Source organism: Falco peregrinus, chromosome 12 (genome assembly GCF_023634155.1).
Source record: "Falco peregrinus isolate bFalPer1 chromosome 12, bFalPer1.pri, whole genome shotgun sequence".
Taxonomy (NCBI): domain Eukaryota; kingdom Metazoa; phylum Chordata; class Aves; order Falconiformes; family Falconidae; genus Falco; species Falco peregrinus.
Window position 1 is genome coordinate 10168011 of NC_073732.1, and position 21699 is coordinate 10189709.

The 21699-nt window shown below is 45.1% G+C and overlaps 2 protein-coding genes and 1 long non-coding RNA gene across 7 annotated transcripts in view; 1 reads left to right on the plus strand and 2 right to left on the minus strand.

The window, feature by feature from the left end:
* The window catches only part of LOC129785404 (uncharacterized), a 10801-nt gene extending 8349 nt beyond the window's left edge, over window positions 1-2452 (minus strand). The window contains exons 1-2 of the long non-coding RNA XR_008749465.1: window positions 2282-2452; window positions 1898-2043 (exon numbers count right to left, since the gene is read on the minus strand). This is a non-coding gene — a long non-coding RNA (uncharacterized LOC129785404). The remainder of the gene's footprint in view (window positions 1-1897; window positions 2044-2281) is intronic.
* Window positions 1-13489, plus strand: part of LOC101920979 (guanylate cyclase soluble subunit beta-2-like) — a 23246-nt gene extending 9757 nt beyond the window's left edge. For 3 of the 5 annotated variants that reach the window (XM_055817500.1, XM_013295109.3, XM_055817501.1), the window contains 8 exons: window positions 2793-3113; window positions 3894-4042; window positions 6344-6490; window positions 6773-6927; window positions 8484-8698; window positions 8787-8909; window positions 9680-11150; window positions 12054-13489. In XM_055817500.1, coding sequence (XP_055673475.1) covers window positions 2793-3113; window positions 3894-4042; window positions 6344-6490; window positions 6773-6927; window positions 8484-8698; window positions 8787-8909; window positions 9680-9831 — 1262 coding nt within the window. In that variant the 3' untranslated portion in view covers window positions 9832-11150; window positions 12054-13489. Of the gene's footprint in view, window positions 1-2792; window positions 3114-3893; window positions 4043-6343; window positions 6491-6772; window positions 6928-8483; window positions 8699-8786; window positions 8910-9679 lie in introns of all 5 variants that reach the window. The other 2 variants (XM_055817499.1, XM_055817502.1) reach the window with 2 other exon arrangements.
* A 9-nt stretch (window positions 13490-13498) lies between these two features.
* CCDC195 (coiled-coil domain containing 195) lies at window positions 13499-20390 on the minus strand. Its single transcript, XM_055817379.1, has 4 exons — window positions 19293-20390; window positions 18376-18506; window positions 17799-18060; window positions 13499-14892 (listed from the first exon to the last, which is right to left on the minus strand). Exons 1-4 carry the CDS (start codon window positions 19667-19669, stop codon window positions 14775-14777), a joined length of 888 nt encoding a protein of 295 aa, XP_055673354.1. The 5' UTR covers window positions 19670-20390; the 3' UTR covers window positions 13499-14774.
* Between the last annotated feature and the right edge of the window lie 1309 nt (window positions 20391-21699).

A 21699-nucleotide genomic window follows, 5' to 3' on the forward strand; every position in this document is an offset into this window, starting at 1 on the left:
TGGAAGAGAAGGTCCTTGGAAATCAACCAGCTCTTCTGGACCCTTCTTCTTTCCAAGACACTATCCCTGATTCTTCCAGGCAGATCCATGAATGGGACAAAGTCCAGTCTCCTGAAGTCCAGGGCTGTGATCTTGCTTTTTTGCCTTGTTCCCTCTCCTCAGGTTCCTGCACTCCACCATCACAGTCATTACAGCCAAGGCTGTGCCCAGCTTTCACATCCATAGTTCTTGTCTGGTCCAGCAGGACACCTTCCCTCATCGGTCACTTGTGTCAGAAGCTCACCTGTGGCAGTGACTCTAGAAACCTCCTGAATTGCTAACGCTCTCCTGCGTTGTTCCAACAGATAACAAAGTAGCTAAAGTCTACCATGAGGCTTCCTCCACTTGTCTTAAGAAGGTTTCATCTACTTGTTCTTCCTGAGCAGGGCATCTGTAGCAGACACCCATCACAATGTCGCCCACCTGTGTCTGACCTCTCATCCTTACCTAGAAATTCTCAGCTGGCTCATCATCCAGCCTTAGGCAGAGCTCTGTGCGTTTCCCTTGCTTTGTCACTCACAAAAGCTCCCCCTCCTTACCTGCCTGTCCTTTCTAAAGAGTTTGCGTTCATCCTTTGCAGTACTCCAGATGGGTGACCTACCCCAACAAGCCTCTGTGATCCCAATGACATGGTAGCCCTGAAACTGCACAGAGACCTCTAGTTCTTCCTGGGTTTTGCCCACGCTGTGCACGTTTGTGCACCTCAGAGAGGCGCCCAGTCGTGTCCGCTTCCCACAGAAGGTACGAGAGTCTCCGCCATGACACTGCCCTCTGTGTGTTTTTCTTTGCAGAGGTTAAAACCAAATATATAGTGCAAGGCATTACTCTGGGGCGATCCCTCCAATGTAATTGTGTTTGTCGTTCTTGGTTTTGTCTGGGATTCAATGCCAATTGCCCTGTGAATCTCCCCAGCCCTCAGCTACGCCCTTCGGCCTCGCTGGGGACCTGTGGAAGGGGCACAGTGCCAGCCCTCAGAGTTCTGCTTGTTGAGCCACCGGGCTCAGCATGGAGATGTGTGGAGCTCTGTGCAAGTAACTGTCCAGGTCTCACCTCCCCGTAGCGTCACACGCCAGCCTATGCACCCAACAGAATCCCTTCGCACTGCTAAGAATTTTCTTTGCCAAAGAAATTACTGCTTTGTGCGTGGCACAAACATTTTAAACCCAGCTGCCCAGCACAAGCGACACCAGCTCACAGATCGCGGGTTGCATCTTGGGCACGTACAGACAGTGACCCCTGGGGCGAGCATTCCCACAGAAATACACCGCGAGCATCACTCCTGTCCCTGCCTGGTCCTGGCTGGGTGAGGGGCTGGAAGGGGCAGGGAACGAGGGAAGAGCTTAAGAGACAAAGTCCTGATAACGTTGCTGCAGCTGCAGGAAGGAAATGGCTTTCCCTGTGCCTCCATGCATTTCGATGCCTAAAATGTGAATGCATGATTCATTCTTAATTTATGCTTTTGAGGGGTGTTACTTGCCGCTGGCTGGGTTTCAAATGTGGATAGACATAGAGTAGTTAGCTGTGCTTTTTTTTGTGTACTTGCATTTTCAGATTCTGATTTCTGTCTTCACCCTGCCCCCCCCCCCATCTTACATAAGAGTTTACCTGTTAAAATTATTTTAGCAAAAAAGATATTTAATCTGCTATATTTTTCCTGAGAGGAATGGGTATGGAATGATTCTCTGCTTCATGTAATTAACTATAATGACATTTGGTTGAAGTGTTCTGTGACTTCAATTTTCCTTCTCTGAACTACACAGTACAACTTAATTTTCCCTTCTCTCCTTTCACCTTTACATAATGAGTGTCAAAGCTGGTATTCCTGAGATTCAGAAAAAAATTAAGAGTTTAGAGAGACCTTGAAAAAAGTGATGTTACCAAACCGAGGAACTTCAAACTAGTCACAGGTGCAATTTTACTTCCTTTTATGCTGCCAGAGTTAATTTACGTGGTACCTCTGATGTTCCAATCCTGTTAAGTTTCCAAGCTGTTCATCCAGTTGCCCTGGGGATGGGATGAGAAATAAATAAATAAATAGGAATACCTAGATTGCTGTTCAGAAATGAAGAGATACTTATGAAACGTATTATTAATAATAAAATAATAACAAAGAGAATAAATAATTAAATACATAAAATTAGAAAATTATAATAAATAATAACCAAATACCAACAAAGGAAAAAGCCCACAATTTCCTTCCCCCACCCCCCAAATCCCTTCTACCTTTCAGGCATTTCTGTACCTGCTTATTTAGATGATCCTAGTGACTGAAAGCTCCGGCTTCCAGGAGGGCAGGCTCCATTGACTGTACTGGAGCCACATTACCCGCTGTGAAATTTAACTTTTTAAATGTTTCACTTAATCATTGTGAGTCTCAGTTCCCCTGTGCATGATGCTGACTAACTGGCTTCAGAAAAAGCTCAAGAACTCGTAGCAGTGGAGAGGAGAGGTGTTGCAAGCAGTGGGGTTCCTGAGGAAGAGGAGGGACCTGAAGCATGACTGGGCTCTGCCCAGCAATTGCAATGAGTCAGTGACTGCTTTCTGGGTCCTGAAATTTTTTATTTGCCTAGTGTACCTCCTCCAAACGAGTCCCACCTCTAATTCCAGGAAACAGAGTAATTCCTGTGATGACCCAGACCCTACAAAAAGCCACTGTTCTTAGAAGTCATGCCCTAAAATTAACATCAGTAACACTGAGCATCATGTGAAGGTCCAAGCTGCTGAAAACTCTTACCGATGCTTGTTTCAAACAGGCCAGATGATCTGGATGGAGTCCCTGCAGTGCATGCTCTATCTCTGCTCACCTTTGCTTCGCACTTTGCATGAGCTGGAGGAGCGACAGATGCATATTGCAGACATTGCACCTCACGACGTGACCAGGGATTTGATTCTTCTCAATCAGCAGCGTCTGGCAGAGATGGAGCTCTCCAACCAGCTGGAGAGGAAGAAGGAAGAACTGCGGATACTGTCGAAGCACCTGGAGGAAGAGAAGAAAAAGACCGAAGCTCTGCTCTACGCCATGCTTCCACAGCATGTGGCCAACCAGCTGAAAGAGGGGAAGCGAGTTGAGGCAGGTGAATGAACAGGTGCAGTCATGATGCACCAGGTGATGGTGACAGAGACACTGGGGTGTTGGCACAGCCCTATTGCCCCTGTCAGGGAACACCTTCTCTACTTGGTGACATTCATGGGGAGGAGGACGACCGCAGACCCTTAATCTCGCTGATAGTAAAGATTAGACTGTTCTTTCAAACAAACCTTTGGAAGCTGTTTGCCAAAATTGTTCCTTAGGAGGTGAAAGGTGGTAGCAGCTGCCCGTTCAGGGAACCAAATTCAGTGTTTCGACAGTAACCTGAGATTTTTTTTTTTAACAATATAATATTATTGTATACATGTATACGTGGTATACAGGGAAATGAGGGATCAAAAATGAAAGGAACAAAGACATTCTTTTTTCCTAGAAAATTCTCTTAGTTCCTCTAGGGTATGTCTAAACCTAGAAGCATTACAATTCCCATTATTATTAAGGATAGCAAGCAAAAAGATGCTTGAATTCCGTTTAGTAAGCACATATATGAAGTCAGGGGTAAAAAGCTAAGTCCATCCTGAATATGGATGGACAAATGGATATATTCAGATACCTGGATTGTTGAGATGTGCAATAATCCTTATATTTGGTATATTCTTATATCAACATCTCTCTTTCATGTCAGCACCCCTATATGAGTATTACAGCTGATAGGTCATACCTCCTAAAGGGATGACGAAAAAATAATCTTTGCGAATGAGTCTCAGACAGATGTTGTGATTGTCCAGCCATTACAGGTACTTACTGCTGGTCTTTCTGCTCACAGGAGAGTTCAAGGAGTGCACTATATTGTTCAGTGATGTTGTGACCTTCACCAACATTTGTGCCCAATGTGAGCCTATTCAGATAGTTCTCATGTTGAATTCAATGTACCTGCGATTTGACAGACTGACCACGGTGCATGACGTGTACAAGGTACGTACTGATTGATAAAGACTGTAGAAATAGTCTGAAAAAGATCCTGTTGTTGTTGTTTTTTGGGTTTTTTATTTTTAAATGCAGTTAAATCCTCTTCCTCCCAGCTTGATTTTTGATAAACCATAAAGTCTTGCCTGTTTGTAGTGGCCACAGAGAGAAACTAAAAAACATGCAGAAGTGTGATTAAATGCATTCAAGATTTTCAGACAGGAATGTTACATCTGTCATGGGTGTTCTTCCACATCATCTCTTTTCACAACGCTAACACCAGAATGGCTGTTCATTTTTGTTGATACATCTCTCTTTCCTCTCTCAAATGCCTACCCAACATGACAGGATATCCTAGTTTATGGACCAGTTTGCATAATTTTCCTAGTCCTTTTATTCCAACCTGTTGTAAATAGGCCACTATGTCATTTAAGTGTCTCCTGTGGTAGGAAATAACATCATATATATATATGAATTATAAACAATACCCAGTGGATACCGAGACTTTGTTTTGCTTCATGGAGATCTTAGGCAATGGTATAGATCTCCTTCTGACCTCAAAAAACATTGATTAGATCTAGACTAATGCACGTGTTGTCTCCAAGCCATGCTGGAAAGATCGGAGCCCTGGCTGACATACTAGTAGCATTATTAACATTTCCAGAGCTACCCAGGTTTGACGAGCTGAAGAGCAAGTCCTAAGTTTCTGTCTGTGCCCAGCATATTAAAAACTTAGGAAGGCAGAAATAAGAAAGGGTGAAACCCAAATCTCATTCATTCCTTGCTCAGGCAAGGTATGAAGTTCACCCTGCAATAAATTGTACTAGGAAATCAGAAGCATTTCTGCCATGGCGAGGGAACTATATTCAATAATTGAAGCATCCAGGATATGGCCCACAGATTTTAGGATAAATTAGCATCATATTCTGTCTAAATCATCCATCATGAGTAAATTATCTGTCAGTATAATAATCTCCTTTTGATGCCTGTATATAATTCCTATTAATATTGAAGGAGGTTACTAGGGTACAGAGAGGGAGGACGAAATTACTATTTCAGGGAATTGAGAAGGAAATGAAATACTGAAATTGATCAAAGAAACTTGGCCTAAGCTTATAAACATCTGAAGTTATGAATAAATCTTGTTAAATTAAATCTCCTACCATGGTTGAAAAATAATTAGAGTATCTATTTGCATTAGTAGCTTTTTACAGTTGGTTTTTTTTTAATTTGTTACAGAAAATTACTAGCATGACTATGGGGTAGGCTATCTGATAGAAGGCATGAACAGGAACACATTTTTCAAGAACGATGTGCTGAACAGTTTTAAGCCATTATGTTAATGAAGAAACCCAGAGATGAAATTATTTTCCCGCTCTCCTATTGGTGTTCATTTTTAAGAAATCCAATCAATCTAATTTAAACTGATCTCTTACTTACTGATGGTTGTGGTAACAACGAAGTCTCAAAAGAGCAGTTTAGAAAATTTCCTTACTGTGTAACCATCTCTTACAATGAATTTTAAACATTTGAGAATTTTCTGACAGGCCTGTTCTGTTCCCAGCAAAACCTCTGGTACAACACCCAAGTATTTCTCAGGTGCCTTGTCATGCGCTGCAGGGAAACTGGATGCCTGAAGGAGGACAAACCCTTCAGCATTTGTCTCTCAGGCTGCATGTTGTAGGAAACAGCTAGTTGTAAGGAAGGATGCTCCCAAACTGCTTAGTTCACACTTTGCATTCTCTGACATCCTGGAGATTGGAGGTTTCTTAATTTCTTGCGAATCCCTTAGTAATAATCGGTAGTGAACAGGCTCCCTTGCTTTATTGTGACTTTTAAAAAAAGGAATATCTTTTAAAAAAGAAATATGCTTTTAACACCAATTGTGAATTAGAGCTAAGTAAGAGCAGTCTGCTACGGGATAACCTCCCGGCTCCGGAGTCGGTGCCTGGGGCAGCCCTGTCTGTATAGGTCTGCCCTGGGTAAGAGGAAGGGCAAAAGCCCGACACTTTTGCAGCGTCCCTTACCCTTTAGGGTCTCTCACACTAATATCTAAAATGGGTCAAGTAAGCAGGGAGAGAATGCATTGAAATATTTACTGTGGAGTTAAGGAAAGGATCCCCATCTCAAGGAAACTTTTTAGTTTAACTGGTTTTAGTTTAACTAGTTTAGTGCTAGAGCTTTTTGTTGATCAGAAACATCTTTTGGAAGGAAGGGGGAGTTGGTGCAGGTAAGAGCCCCAGACAACAAAGCACTAATCCAAGGAAGATATATATGGCATGCTCATATGCTTGTCCCTCTCAATTAAAGGTGGAGACAATTGGAGATGCCTACATGGTAGTAGGTGGGGTCCCTGTGCCTGTACCCACTCATGCTGAGCGCGTCGCTAACTTTGCCTTGGGAATGATAATAGCAGCTAAAGGAGTACAGAACCCAGTTTCTGGAAATCCTATCCAAGTAAGTTGTCAACGCAAAGAGGCATGCATGTCTGTCTGCTTCTTGGGTTGGGCTTCTTGGTTAATGCTTGCTGCAGACATCAAAGAGCTGCTTCTGACTCCTCTGTGACTTTGGGCAAGGCCCACATGGGCACATTCTTCACAGAGCCTCTTCCTGTGGATATTTGATATTTTACTGGTGTCCAGTGTTGTCTTAGATGAACTTTTAGGTAACTGGATAGCATTAAGAAAGATGTTAAATAACAAGTGACATTTCTGGGGGGTGTTTTATGTCTTTGTAAAGATTAGAGTTGGGATCCATACAGGTCCTGTCTTGGCTGGAGTTGTTGGAGAAAAGATGCCTCGTTATTGCTTATTTGGAGACACGGTGAATATAGCTTCCCGGATGGAGAGTCATGGTGTCCCAAGTAAAATTCATCTCAGCTCCAGTGCCTATCAGTGAGTAACTATGATGGAAACTTTGCTCGTTAAAAGCTGTGCTGAAAAACACTGCCTTGGCCACTGCAGCTTTCAATGTAGGTGGTGCTGTCTTTAGCTGCTGATTTATGTAGCTTACTTACAAGGAAAACACTGCTAGCAGAGGGTTTTACTTGTTCTGATTATTTCAAATGCACTTGTATATGAAGTCAGAGGTTTGAGAGTCTCAATCCTAGAGATCAAAGTACAGGGGAAAAAATAATTGTGATACTTTATTTAGAAGTACCTTCAGAGTGATGTAGATACTAGAAAGATGGTCAGAACATTTCATTTGGCATCCTGCGTAACAAAACCTAAACTCTCTGACTGAGCACAACAATTTGTGGCGAAACAGTTTTATTTGTACTTAATAAGGATTAATTTATGCACTATCCTGTTCAAGCAGTGAGTAATCCACTTCCTTAAAACTCATGCCACTAAAAATTAAATACTATGTTTTCAAGAATTTTATGTATGTATAAAATATGTGTGCAAGAGGTGGAAGCGAAGACAAGCTACAGAGGCATACAAAAACATTGTCTGGGCACATAGGCATGATGTTAGGAAAGCCAGAGCTCGACTAGCATTGAAATGGGCACGGAACGTTCAAAGGCACTAAGAGGAGCTTCAGCTACGTTAGCAGAAAGTATAAATAGAAACGTGGACCTGCTGTGGCAGGTGATCTAGTGACAGTGCCCTGAATAAAGGCAGAGTTACTCCAGACCTCTCTTGCCCTAGTCTTTACTAACGAGGTCTTCAGGGTCCCTGCACCTAAAGTCAGGGTTCAAGGAGCAGGTGAAGTACCAGTCTTAGAACAGGATCACATCAGGGGTCTTTTGAGAAACCTCAGTCTGTAGAAGTGTATGGGAACAGGTGGTTTGCCTCCAAAGGTAACGAGATCTGGGTAATTGCCTCCAAAGGTAACGAGAGCTGGGTGATAGCATTACAGTGCTGTGGGCCGTCACCTTTGGAAGGTCACAAAGATTGGCACTGTAGCAACTGAAGGAAGCCAGATGTTACACCTATATTGAAAAATGGCAAGGAGGACAGGCTAGGGAACTGTAAGGCTGGTCAGCCTCATATCAGTCCCAGTGAAAATCAGGTCATCTTGGAAGGCATTTTTGGACACATGAAGAAGGCAACTGGGAATAGCCAGTCTGGATTACCAGGAGTAAATCATGCTTGATGAACCCGATTGCCTTCTCTGATGAAATGACTGGAGATAGTTCTGTTTAACTGATACTGGCTGCCTCAGTTCTTAATTTCTGTTTACTGGTCATTAAGAACCCTCCACCATACTGAAGTATTTGACTATATGATCTATTGATTTCTGATCAGGCTGTATGTCTAAAACTATAAAAGCGCTGCAGGCCTGAATAAAAGGGTTGAAACAAACCCTCAGTTGTTCACGGATCAGTACTGTTTTTTCCGGGACTGTTCTGATTTGATTACTTAGATTCCAATAGCTCTTCCAAGACATCAGTGTCATTTTTGCTGATCTTGAATTTTCATGTGTTATTTTGCTTCTGATATTTTAGATGCCTGAAATACAAGAATTTTGAGATGACTGAAAGAGGAGAAATAGAAGTAAAAGGCAAAGGGAAAATGCACACATACTTCCTCATAAGAAATAAAACTGCAACTGAGAATGAGATTATGGGAAGGCCAGTGAAAGACCTAGATTCTGGCCATGAATCTGTTCAGTCCTTTCAAGAAGGCAGGGCTGAAACAATACCAAGTTGTCATCAGCCAGGTAGAGTCAACTAGATGTACTGTTCCCTCCTTGAGCAAGTGACCATTAATAAAACTCAATTAAATATCCTTTTCTGTTCTTCTTTCAGTTACTCAGACTCAGCCAGAGAAGGACCAGACCCCAGCCATTGCAATGAAGTATACTGATGGCCCCACAGATGCACAAAACAGCCTCGAAAGAAGAAATCAAGCGAAAATTGCAGATTTAACAGGTAGTTACGTAGTTACCATCTAGCAAAGACAGCAGAACTAGGAAGTAATGGAGGCTTACTCTTGCAGCTTTGTTATATTCCTCTTCTAAATAACCATCATTTTACTCAAGCCGGAAATTTATGCCAACATATCCACGTTGGTGAAACTAACCATTCTGCCACTGATTGGGGTTGAACAAATTCACCTTCAGAGCAATCCCAGGTGTTAATTGTGCACTAGGGAGGAAGAAGCTGACATAGCTGTCAAATTCCAGAGCCCTTCTGGCAGTGCAAACAGAACAGATAACATGCTAGACAGCTTTTCATGTGGATAGACCCAGTTGTTCATGTACACATATTTTCCTAGAAAAGCTGTCATTATTTGTGGTTATAGGGAAGCCCTTATTAACTCAAGCCTGAGAAAGAGAGATCTCACTGGCTATGCAGCCTGGCAGCTCTCAGGCCAGTCTCCTGCAGGAGCCAGAAGGATTTATTGCCATGCCCGTGTCTGTGACCAAAGTTCGTTGTCCTTTGAAGTAGCTGATACTGAGAGACATAACAGATTTGATGCCATAACAGTCTAACCTAACACAGCAAGTCTTATAATTCTGTTTACGTGTTTTGTGGGTTTTATACAGACTAAATATGTTGTCACTGAGTGCTAGAAAGTATTTTACTCCCTTCCCCTCCCACCTGCTTAGACATGGTAGTTAATCCAGTATGTGGTGTGCTGACAAACAGAAGCCCCTGCGGTCATTAAAAACTCACGCTGAAGGAGTGTTTCCTTTCAGGCAAAACTTATGATTCCAAAAGTGATGGGAGTCTCCATGGCAACCAGCAGGCGGATGATAGTCCTTGTCCTCTAAACCGGGGAAGAGTCAAACCTGCTACTGAAGAGCCACAGAACAGAAACGTTCGCTCTAATTTTTGCACTTTACTCTAAGTTTCTTACTTTTTACATTAAACAGATCATTTTATTATGGTTTTGTGCATTTTGCTGTTGTGGGACTGATTTTGTATATCAAGTACCACAGATTTTTAAAAAAAAAAAGAAAAAAAAAAAGACATTTCATCCCAGTTTTCAGCAAAAAGAAAACAATGGAGGATATTTTTTTTTTAATCAATCTACACGTGCCATATAATACTCCCACTGGAGAAAGAAACCACCGCAACGTGCTTTGAAGACGTATTTTTCAGCCTTTGCCATGTCTTCAAATATCCCTACGTAAAAATCACTTTTTAGTGTCTCATGCAGCAATTGAGGAAGAGGTGACTCATCCAGCTAGAAATACTCCTACCCAAACCAGCGCTTGCCATAAAGGAAAGATTCCCTGAAGTGACCATCTGTCCTGACTTCAGCAGAGCCACCCCCTTCCCTGTGTAAGGTTAGCACAATTCCATCTACGTTTTAACTGCGAGGACAGTTGAACGTCTTAACAGGTCTCCTGTTGGACAAAGGCATTATGCAGTAGAAGTGCAGAACAGATCTAACACCACCTGTATTTTTCCATCCTGAAGAGGAAATACTCTGTGTGCTTTATAGCACCCAACAGTAAAAAAACTTCCACGACCTTCGAACCAGCTGTCCCTGCTATGCTTAGATGATTGTAGAAGGAGATGCACGTAGTGCAGTTATGTAGCATCGATTTCATCACAACACTGAGGGACTGTTCAAGGCCTGTGAACTGAGACCTTCAAAGGAGTTGAAAGATTATTTCTCATTTTCTCTGAAAAAATAAAGTTTCAGGACTACAGAGGGAGCCTACAGTGCTGGAATTAGTGTTGTTAATATCGTTGAAAATAACAGTGTTAAAGATCGGCATCACTTACCTGGTGTCAGAGGCTCCTCAGCTGAATTAATTCCATGCTGTTATATTCTTAGATTACGTCTGATCAGAAAAGGCAGAGAAAAACTGAAGTTCAGCTGTCAGGGATTTAAGATGTATGAGCAAAAATACAGTGGATATAAGGCTGCGGACAATTCAGTGCATCAGAAATAGTGCTCCTGCTCCTGTGAATGGAGCTTGAAGTAGGTGGGCTGTGCTTTCACTGGGTGACTGACAGGAGATGTGCCCCACACACCAGTTTGTTACCTTTGGGCATGCATTTGTTGTCTGAGGATGCAAGCACAAGCCCCATTTGAACTCTGAGCAAGAACTTACTGGAGAAGATGATGTGACTCCTCTGTTACAGTCTGGAGCATCGCATTTCCACCTCTGTGTCTGCGGCAAGAGTTCGGCTCTTTAAACACCAGATAGAGAGGTAAGGCTGATGAAAGGCATCTCCTCCTCTCTATAGCATAACAAGATGAAATTTCACCTGGTTAGATTTTCTTTTTTAAAATCTGTGAGACAGGAGCTCCCTTGTCCAGGTGCTCTGCAGCTCTGGCTGTGTTAGCAAGTAGTACAGGCCAGTAGAGGAGGACACGCAGAGCAAAACCATCAGTGCTGGTGTCCACACTTATAGGTATTGCAGAGGGCTGGCTAGTGTGGCCCCACACACCGAGTACCTGCTAGCTTTTGGAGCACCCTATAAGCACATCCTCTGACTTAGTTTCATCCAGAAGAGGTCCGCTCGTGTGCTGTGGGACCGTTCTACAATGTGAAACAAAGTACGGTAAGTGGCTTTGGGCAGAAGTTTGCTCAGGAGGGTACTCCTGGCTCTGAACTACTGATGTAGAGACACTATCTAACATTACCTCTTTCCATGGTACAGCTGAGCAGCACCATTCTGGGAGAGTGCAGTTTTACAAGTGGCAGGATTTATTAATTTGTTTGTTTATTTATTTATTTATTAGGATTTTGCTGTCTAGGCTCTGTTCATTACTTTGGTGTGGACAAGACCTGCTGCAGGTTGAAGATGAATCTAAGGGTTATTATTGTTAAATTGGGCATCAAGATTTCAAATGTTTGACTGTGTGCTACCCTCAGACACACAACATCCAAATTCTACTTTCATCCTTAGTAACTCCTCCTCACTGGTCCAGTGGCATGGCTTTGCACTTCTGTGTTATGAGCACAGCTTTAAAAAGACTTTCCTAAAGATAACACCCCATTTCTTTCTCACTTGCAATGATATAAATGTGAAGTAACGTTCAAATTGGCGCTATTCCACTGATATAAGTCAAGAATCAACTCTGACAAGACTGTTTTTGTCTCAACCTAGAGACACGTTTCACTACTCTCGACTGGTCGTGCTGATGGAACGGAGTACGTGTCATTTAACAAATGGCAGTGGTGGATTCCGTCCTTATCAGCATTCCCTATGGAGATACACAGCCACTTAGTCCCAGGCACAAGTGTGGCACAGGAGTGAGCATACATCTCAGCGGCCAGCGCTAATGCAGGAGGGGACCTCATGCTGTCTCAGCTGCCCTGCAGCTCTCCACCTGTGTGGCTGAGTACCACTGACCACCTCTCCGAAAGGAAGGATTCCCAGTTGGAGACTGTCCAACAAGCTTGGCCATCAGTGAATAGGCTTCAGTATACATTCCAGGGTTTAATACAGATATATTCCAGAGTGGTTTTAGGTAGAAGCCCAGAGCTCCTCCGAACTTGTATGGATCCTCTTGGGTAGAAAAAAAAAGAAAGGGACCATGGCTTATTTGCTGCCTGCATCTCTCTGAATTTTAACACTTGCTTTACTTATACCCGCCCTTCTTGCACTGAACAATCTATGAATGTTTGCTATTGGAATGTTCTAATTGCCAGTAAGTGCTCCATGGTAAGTTACTTCATTCTGTACTGTGGTAAAACTGGCGTGTTCAGTGGTTTCTCTGTGGCCTCTGCTACAATTTGGTTCTCCTGGAGATGCAGAGCTAGGTCAAATCTGCACAACTGCTTTTAAAAGTTAATGTGCCTGTGCATCATCATATATTCTTAAATCTGTGGGCACCGCTATAGACTGCAAAAATATTCAAAAATAAATCTTTCCATTAATATACTGTGTCATTTGTCAATAACTACTTGGATTCCTTTCTCTCTTTTCCCTTCCACCTTTTCTGTTCTTAAATATACAAAAGTTTAAGGCCATCATACCTCTAATAAATGTCCAGTGAGTTTAACTTCTTGACCATACATTGTTACTTGTATTTGTGTGACATCAGACTCAGCAGCCCCCTACCACTGACATTGTCATACGCTTACTAATACGTGGTGTTAGTGTCAGTGACATATGTACATTGCATTGACACAAAAAGAGTGGGAGATGTCCCACTGCTGCTTTATGGAAGCTGAGGCTTAGAAAACTTAAAAGTTGAGACTTTTGACAGCTGTCTAAAGCATATGGAGTCCCACATCCCATTAAATCTGGCATTCAAACATGAATTGTCAAAAGCTTGGGTACCTATTAAAGGTCTAGGGGCCAGATTTTCAAAGATGTTTGTTGTTACTTTGCTAGGTGAAATCAACTGGATGTAGGTACTTAACTGGACACATGTGCAGTGTCTAGTTTCTGACAATGAAGCTTTCTTTAAAACATTTAAAAAAGCACTTCCCTGTAAATGCCTTCTGAAATGAGCTGTTGAGTAAACTTTCCAAACTGTAACCTCATTTGTTGGAAGTCATCGATTCCTTACTTCTGACATGACAACGCAACTCTGTGTGGGCCCAAGCTGAAAATAAAAATCTACAAATAAAATAGCAGTGACATTGAAATCATTACTTCACTGGTGAGAATGTATTAAAAATGTACTTGAATATACAAAACATGGTGAATTTCAAAATGAAAAAGAAGCACAGATTTTTATACAAGTGTATAACATCACAGAAAATCCAGAAGGGATTTTTTTTTTCCAGCAGGTCTCTGCTTTCACTTTTGAAGGCTCAAGAGTTTGTGTAGACAATGAGATGAAAATCTTCCTTAAAGTTATCAGTAGAAACATCTTTTCATGCATTCTTTCTACAATATTCAATCATCAGTGCTTCATGTACATAAAGAAATAGCAACGTGCAGTATTTTGGTTCCATAAATACTTGTAATCAAAACAAACATGTGGGACACTATCTTTACTCATATGACTAGAACTAACAAGCACTCCTAATTTTTTACAAGCTGCTTGTAGTTCTTGCTCACATTGATTTTGCACCTGTTAGCTGAATTTCTGCTGATGATTTTTGATCTGAGCTGTGCTGAGAAGCCATTCCTGGAAAATTCTGATATTCACAGTTCTTCCTATTTTAACATGGTGTACATCCTTTAGTCTTGGGCTGGATGAACACGCCAAGTTGGAAACAGATTTGTAGTCGCGCTTCCATACTGGTTATTCTTTACCCTCCACTGCGCTCCCTTAGAGGCAAACCCCACACGTGCATGAACAGCCATTGCCAAGCTTTGCAGAGATTTAGAGTAGCATTAACTGGCTCTGTAACACCTTCTTAACTCTGCTGTGTTAGCACTGTGAAGTTTTAAAGTTTTACATATGGAGAAAACCTCACAGGCTCTTTAATGGCTCTTTAATAGCTCTTATTTTGTTGTTTGCATCAAATACTTTTCTGGCGAGGGAATCGGCAAATGCAAGCAGTGACATGGTTCCCACTTTTTGTGACAAACACATCAAACCCAGCTTCAACACCCTGTTCACAGCAGTCCTAAGTTGAGGGATCCTTGAGGCATGTTGCGTACTCTAAATCTCTGCAAAGCTGCTTTATGGAGGCACCTTTGCTATCGTGTGGCTTCATCACGTTGCTTGGGCTTCCGGATGGCTATGTTGTGGCTTCCATTTCCATGCTAAACATGGGGCCAGTGACCCGACACCCAGGTGGTTCTTGGCAGGCATCCTGCCAAAGCATTTTGCAGGAAAGGAACCTGACACACAGCTATCATTTAAGGCCAATTGATCTTGAGAATCGATGGGCCTTTAAAAATTCACCAGCTCACGTATCCTTCTCAGCGATGGTGGTTAACTGTTGTGTTCTGATTTTGTGGGCTTTTGAGGGAACCTTGCTTCGCAGCGTATGACGATATATCCATCGGTAAGAGGAAACTAACAGCCTTTACTTTACCTCTGGGGAAAAATGAGAAAGCATTATGAGGATTACAAACGTATAAAACATGCAAAGAAAGTAAATCAAACAAACGGGCAAGCAAAAGGTAGATGCTTCCAGCACCTGCATGCTGCATGGAGGCAGGATTTCATGCCGTTCACAGAGTTTTCCCAAGGGATCAAGCATGATGGGGGCTGCCTGTCTATCCGTCTGCTGCAAGCATCTGCCTTTTCCCAGTCCAGCCTCACGTGCCTCTGCGGGCCCCTGATGCGTATGTGCAGAGCACCCGCCGTGCGTGCAGACCCCTTGGGGTGCACGTGAACCACGTGGACCCGGAGGTCCTTCAGCGGCTTATGTTGGTAGGCATCAGCACCCAGCTACTGCAGGCGGGTGCGAGAACAGTGGTTTGCAAGCAGTGCGTGCGTGTGCGGGAGATTACAACGCTAGCTGTGAAAGCAGAGGGAGAAACGTGCTCCTTGATGTGTCCCAAACCTGGTCGGTTTGGCAAGTAAATAGATCGGGGACAAGTACATAGATGGGGTACTGCGGAGCTTTGCTTTTCATCCTGACTGTCCTGTGCAATTGCTGTTGGTGCACTCAGGCCCTTCAGGAGCATGAGGCAGGAAAAATAATGAAACTATGGAAGTATTTATTGATGGTCACCGGGGGGTGTCCTGCAGGGCAGAGGACCTCCACCATTTCCTTGCCCCTTCTCACCTGCCAATCAGACCGGTCCCACTGGAAGGTGAAACCATCAAGCCTAAACACCTCAATGGTGACATCTGTACCAAATGGACCTTGTACCTTTTGTAATTTTACGACAATAGCCCTGAAAACAGTTCTCAGCCTCTCTTATCCTGCCTAATGTATTAAAATACTTAGTCCTTTTTTTTTTATTTACAAAAAAAGTGAGAATTGCATGGTATAAATAATGCTTTAGCATATATGAATGAAAACGTTGACCTGTAAATTAGTGATATTTGTTAGCAGTGCTGTTGTTTCATTACTTGGATGTAACTGCAGCCTAGATAAATCCAAAGTGATACTTCTACGGAGTTAATTTTAAAGCAAAAATACCGAACATCACATGTAGTATTATAGCTTTAGAGGAAAACATGAGAAAACAACACTAGTTAAAGAATAGGAAAACCTGACATGGACCAGCATGCTGGGAAGCACAAATGTCATCACTGTAAAAAGTTAAGCTTAATTAGCTTGCTGAACTCATTGCCACACGTTATCCTACTAGTCAAAAGCTTACTAAGACTGCTGTTAGACCTTTGTGTATATAACAGAAACATCCACCATTACAACCAGAAAATGCATTAACATTTTTTGGTATAAGAAACACACAAAGCTTCACGCTTCAGGGTATCACCCAGTCTGCTGAGGGGGTTAGGTTAAAAGCTCTTTCCATGGCCCTTTCTCCTCCTAAAGCAGCTGACACTGCGTGGCTGTGAGTCACGGTGCCACACTCACTGCTGTTCAGAGCTGACAAGGCAGCTCTAAAGGCAGCGATAAAATAGTCGGCGCCGTTCCTTTGTCCGCTGCGTAGCTGGTGCTTTTAAGTCTGTAGGTCCCAAGGCATTAGCTGCAATAGATCTGCATTGCCGGTTTGATTGCTTTGAAAGCTCTCTTGCTTGTATGAGAAAGCAGCAGCATTTGCCATTGCCACTCCTGCTCCTGCATGCTGACCCTGTGTTTCCTAGCACACTCACTTCCCACGTGAGCTCCTTCAGGGCAAACGTCTCCCGAGTGTTTATGTGCACCGAGAGTCTTAAGTTTCCCTGGACCCAGCGGGGCATATGCTGAAATCCAGAGTTACAGAGTCAGGGTGCTTTCGAAAACCATACGAGTTCCCTGCCAGGGACTAAATTTAGATGTTTAAGTGCTGTAAAACATTGGACTCCCAAATGCTCTTACACAAAAACATAGGTGCCTGTGAAAATTTGACCTGCTGGTCCCCTCCAGCCCCTCTGCAAGGAGCTGGGCTCCTAGCAGGGTTTGCACAGGCTGCCCACTGGCCTGCCATGGGGCTGCGTTGCTGTAGCAGGGTGGTACGGACGTGCCAGGCGGACAGAGGGGCAAGCCAGCACAGGGACACGGCCCCCCGCAGCTGCACAGCCGCCGAGCAGGAGCCACGGGAGCCCTGCGCCCTGGGACACGCGTGGGCAGGTGGGCGCACGGGCTCCTCCCTGTCCAAACGCACGCACTTCCAGGCCATTGGGATTCTTCTTTTAAGCGCGGCATGACCAGTGCTAAACCCAGCAGTCCCCACGGGTTGCTGGGGTGTATATACCAGCAGCAGGAGGGGACTGGGGCTGTCCCATGTCACAGTGTCATTACTGGTGCTTCTACCCGTGGTTGTTGCCCTGTGTTGGAAAGCTGCTCATCAACGAGCAAAGACGCTCAGGGCTTGTCCAGCTGCCATTTCACTTAATTTAGAAGCTGTCCTGAAAGTATTTTTCTCAAGGCTGACAGCATTAATTGGTAATGCTTCAATTACAGGGGAAATATGATACTGCATCTAAATCTATGAGCCATATTAATCACACTTTCAAAAGCGTAGTTCAAAGTTCCTTGATATCTCCATGCTTTTTGTTCAAAGATAAAAATCCCTTTCAAGCTTAGCTTGTCAGAACAACACATCAATCTGCAAAACTCTGCCTGGCTTTAATGGAGAGAAGATTTCAACCCTCTTCCCTCAGCTTCTCCTTTCTGTAGTAAATCAAAACTGCCGACACTGGCAAGGAGGAGCAGGGCAGGTTACCCCAGAGAGGTCTCCCAGCTGCTCCGTGCCCGTATAGGTTCAAACAAAGAGCCTGCTAATAATGAAATAACTCCCCAAACAACATCCATATAGGTTATTAGGTGAAAATTGCAACCAGCCCAGGCAGGTGATGCTGCGAAGGCAAACTGAACCTACCTGCACTTATAGACATGCTGCTGGAACAGCTTCATTTGACTGGAACGACTGTATGAAAGACAGCTGGCTGGCATTTTTTCAAGCCCTTCCTCCTGTCTGCCGGTGAGGTACGTGGCAGCAGGAGGGGCTGGTGGCCAGGCACTGCCTGGTGTGGCCGGGAGCCTGCGGCTCGGAGCCCTCTTGCCGGCCCGGGGAGCCCTCGCGCTGGAAGGAGCAGGCACCGCTGATGCCATGGTGTAGCGCCGCACGGTCATGGTGGTATCTGAGCAGCAGAGACAAAAACAGAGCTAGGAACAGTAAAAATAATGAGAATTCCGATAGCCTTGATGTATTTTTAATCACTTTCTCTTGGTGTAGAAAAGTTTTGTACGGGGCAAGGCTGAAAAGCAGAGGCGGCCGTACAGCCCATGGGGATCCCCCCTTCCCCAGAAGGCAGCTGCAGGGGGAGAGCCACAAGGCTGGAAGGCACTCCGCACACCTTCCATGCTGCGGAAAGACCAGCCACCTGTTCCAAGCTGGTGACACCCATAGCCACTAGCAGCCTCAGTTTAAGAGGCCCTCGGGTCAGTAACCTGACCTGGCAGCACTCGTCTAGCTTCACGTAAGTCCACTAGTGCTCTTCCACCTCTCATCTCATACATTTTCACGGACTTGTCTCTGTCAAAACTTGTAGGCGCATTTCTCCGTGGCCAGGACATCCCCCGGAGGCTGGTTCAGAGCCAAGGCTGGGTCAGCCGCCAGCGCTGCGGAGCACATGGGCTGTAATGGCAGCTGCAGCTCATAGCACACACCACGCTAACGCCAGGACGTTGCGTTAGTGAGGCAGTTTTCCAGCCGACTGGACATCACAGACACCAGTCAAGCAGCCGACAGGCCTCAAGCACATACGATACCAAACAGCCTGACCCTGCCAATAACCACATCCACTTCTAGATAACAACTTCTCACCAAATAACATTTTGCTCTAATTCCTGCTTCATTTAATCCTACGGAAGTCCCAACTACTCTTCTATAACGAGGAATGTTTCCATATTTCCCCTCTGATAAAATCGTGAAGAAAGTTTATTCCCCTACACTGGCCCCTCTCTCCCTCAGCCAAAACTAACTGCATTATCTGCAAAAAGAAACTGCACATCTGGTGTGATGTGTGCGACCCAGCACCGTTTGTTACTCTTTGTAGAGTTTTTCCTCATCTTTTACTAAGGCAAGAGAGGTTACGGCCCGGTTACAGCTGTTGGTCCTTTTCTGGCTAGAACAGACAGGGGACAAGGCATGGGCAAGACAGTCCGTGCCCACAAAACCTCAAAGCAGTAAGTCAAAGTCTGTTTAAACAAGGACAAACGGAACTCTGAGTTGAACTCCTTGCTTAAGCAGCAGCAGCAAAGCAAGCTCAGCTTGGGGGATGCAGGTACCCCCCTGAAAGGACCACAGAGTGCAACAGCTGATTTTGGATGCTGGCGCTGAAGGAGGCCAGAGCACTTCCATCAAGTTTACTAGGCAGGCAGTGGCTCGTCTCCCATTCCCTGCGGACACATAACAGCTGGGCTGGGAGATCCTGCATGGGCAGCACACACAGGTGCCATGGACAGCCCTGGCTCTTTGGTACCTGTCTGCTCCTTTGGTGCCGGAGCGGGAACAGCCACGATGCTTCCATGCAGGGATGCTGGAGAGACAGCTGGTCCTTCCCCATCACTGGTGAGGCTCCTCACGTTGCTGTTCCCACCTTCTCCTGCTGCCTCTCTCACTGGTGGCACAGGTCTCTGCCCACAGGCCTGCAGTTCTCCCCTCAGGGCTCTGTTTTCCCTCTCCAGCGTATTGATTTGGGAACGCATCTTGCGGATGATTTGGAGGAGGTGCAAGTTTCCCTCCATAGTCCCACACCACACAGCGGGGCTCCCCGTGCCCCTGCCAAAGCGCCCGCCCTGCAGAGGACCTCGTGAACCGGTGGCGGGGGGATCCTGCCCTTAAAAGCCTGCAGAGGATGGGAGTCCGTCCCCGCACACAGGGCTGGGGCTGGCTCCCACCACCTGGAGGGCTGGGCTGAGCTGTCAGTTCCTAGGAGAGAGCCCATCTTTTATTCATTCAGGTCTCGTTTTTCAGAGCAGAGCTGGCCTCTCGCATGCTGCGCAAATCACTGTCAACATGGTATCCTGCACCATCACAAACCCCTCCCGCCCCCGCGCTTGTCTCAGGCTTTGGTTTTCTCCAAAGGGACCACGGAGGACGGAGCCTATTTCCTTTGGTTTATCCAAGAAGGCCAGCGGTCGCCCCACTGGAGGGGTCCCGTTTTGCTGGGCTGCAGTTCCTCTTCCCCTTAACACTGGGCGAGTTACTCTGTTTTGCTCTGTGCACCTGGAAAAGAATTAGCAAATTCTCAAATGAAAATGAAATTTCCAAACGAAAGCTGATACAGTGCAAGCCCCCCGCTGTTAACGAAGGACGCCAACAGTGGTGATGGACGAGCAGGTAGACTGCTGAGCGGCCACAGCGGAGCCCGCTGCCCCTTCCCGGGCACCCTTGCTGGAATGGGGAGCCTGCACCAGCATCCCAGGAGTGTAAGGAGAGACAGACCAAGCATGAATCTTGCATTAGGCAGGGAAACACAATCCTCTGTGCTGCTCTCATCACCTAGTCCCTAAAGCGAGCTTTCTGCTAGCAGTAAAATGCAAAAAAACCTGTGGAACATCCTTCCCACCCCCCACCACTTCACAATACAAAACTGAGAATGACAGAAAGCCAGCGGGAAAATAATTTAACACACCTTTTGTTTTGAGACCATTCCCCTTCCAGTAGCTCAGCAGTGACTCAGGAATATCTGAGAAAAAACCAAAGGCGTTCCAGCTGTGTGCACACTGCTTTGCTGCTGGAGCCCGGGGGAAGAAAGGAAAGCTGGTGTGAGATGCTCAAAACAAGAGATGACTTGGTTTTGTTTTTTTCCAGAGGGTGTCAGAGGAAGCTGTCAGGTCTGTGAGGAGGTGCTGCTGCCAAGCAGCTACCGGGCAGTTGGGTAGAAACTACTGGAATTGAGAGAAAAACAAGGATGCAGGCAAGGAGCTTTGCCCTTGGGCATGTTCCTGTGGGGGTGGTGCTGCCGCCTTGGGAGCAGCATCCTCAGAAAGCACTTCACAAGGACGAAGTGGCTCCTGTAGTTCATGCTGTGCTTGCTTCCCCCCCTCCCCTCCAACTACAGCAGCATGCCATGCCTAACAAGGGCAGGTAGGACTTGCTGGAATTCCTGCAGGAATATGCAGCTATATGGATTTTTCCAGGGGAAAAGCACACCAAGCCCTGCTGCGTTCCCCCTTGCAGGGCTGTTGGCAGCCTGGGCTTGACGTGCTGGCATTAATCTTGGCAAAACTGCTGGCGGATTGTGGCTGTCCTCTCTCCAGCCCATCCAGATTACATCAACCAGAAGCACCAGCTTATGCTGAGTTTTTTCCTCCCTTCAGAGAGGTGCATATTGCTGAGGGCGTAACAACATACAAATGGGAAGGAGAGGGGAAAGCTGGGCTCAGAAAGGGGCTTGGAGCCAGGCTTAAATGACAGTGCAGGTGCCCCTGTGCCAGGGACAACGTGTGGTGAGCAAAACTGCTGGAACTGAAATACAAATCCTCTTTTGGAGTGATCCAAGGACTGAAAACATAGCAACAACCTTCCAGTGTTGGTTTCAAATTTATATTTCTATCTCTTTCTCCAGCAAGTGGATCAGGTACTACAGCAGCAACAGCACTCGTGTAATTATAATATTGCTGCTGATCCCGCAGCTGGCAGGTTTGGATGGGCAGGGGATGGTTGCCAGGTCAGCATTTAGTTTACTGAAGACGTTTGCTCCTCTGATCCCATGCCCACTGCTCTACGTGTACCAGGCTAGAGCAGGCAGGGACTTTTTGTTGTACCAGAG

Excerpts from the sequence above, each read along its gene's own strand:
- CCDC195 (XM_055817379.1), bottom strand. The coding sequence starts at position 19,669 with ATGGAGGGAAACTTGCACCTCCTCCAAATCATCCGCAAGATGCGTTCC. Across the intron at positions 18,507-19,292 it reads GACGAGCCACTGCCTGCCTA|CCTCCGGGGGATGTCCTGGC; the intron begins GTAAACTTGATG and ends GCTCTGAACCAG. Across the intron at positions 14,893-17,798 it reads CAGCATGTCTATAAGTGCAG|AGGTAAAGTAAAGGCTGTTA; the intron begins GTAGGTTCAGTT and ends ATTTTTCCCCAG.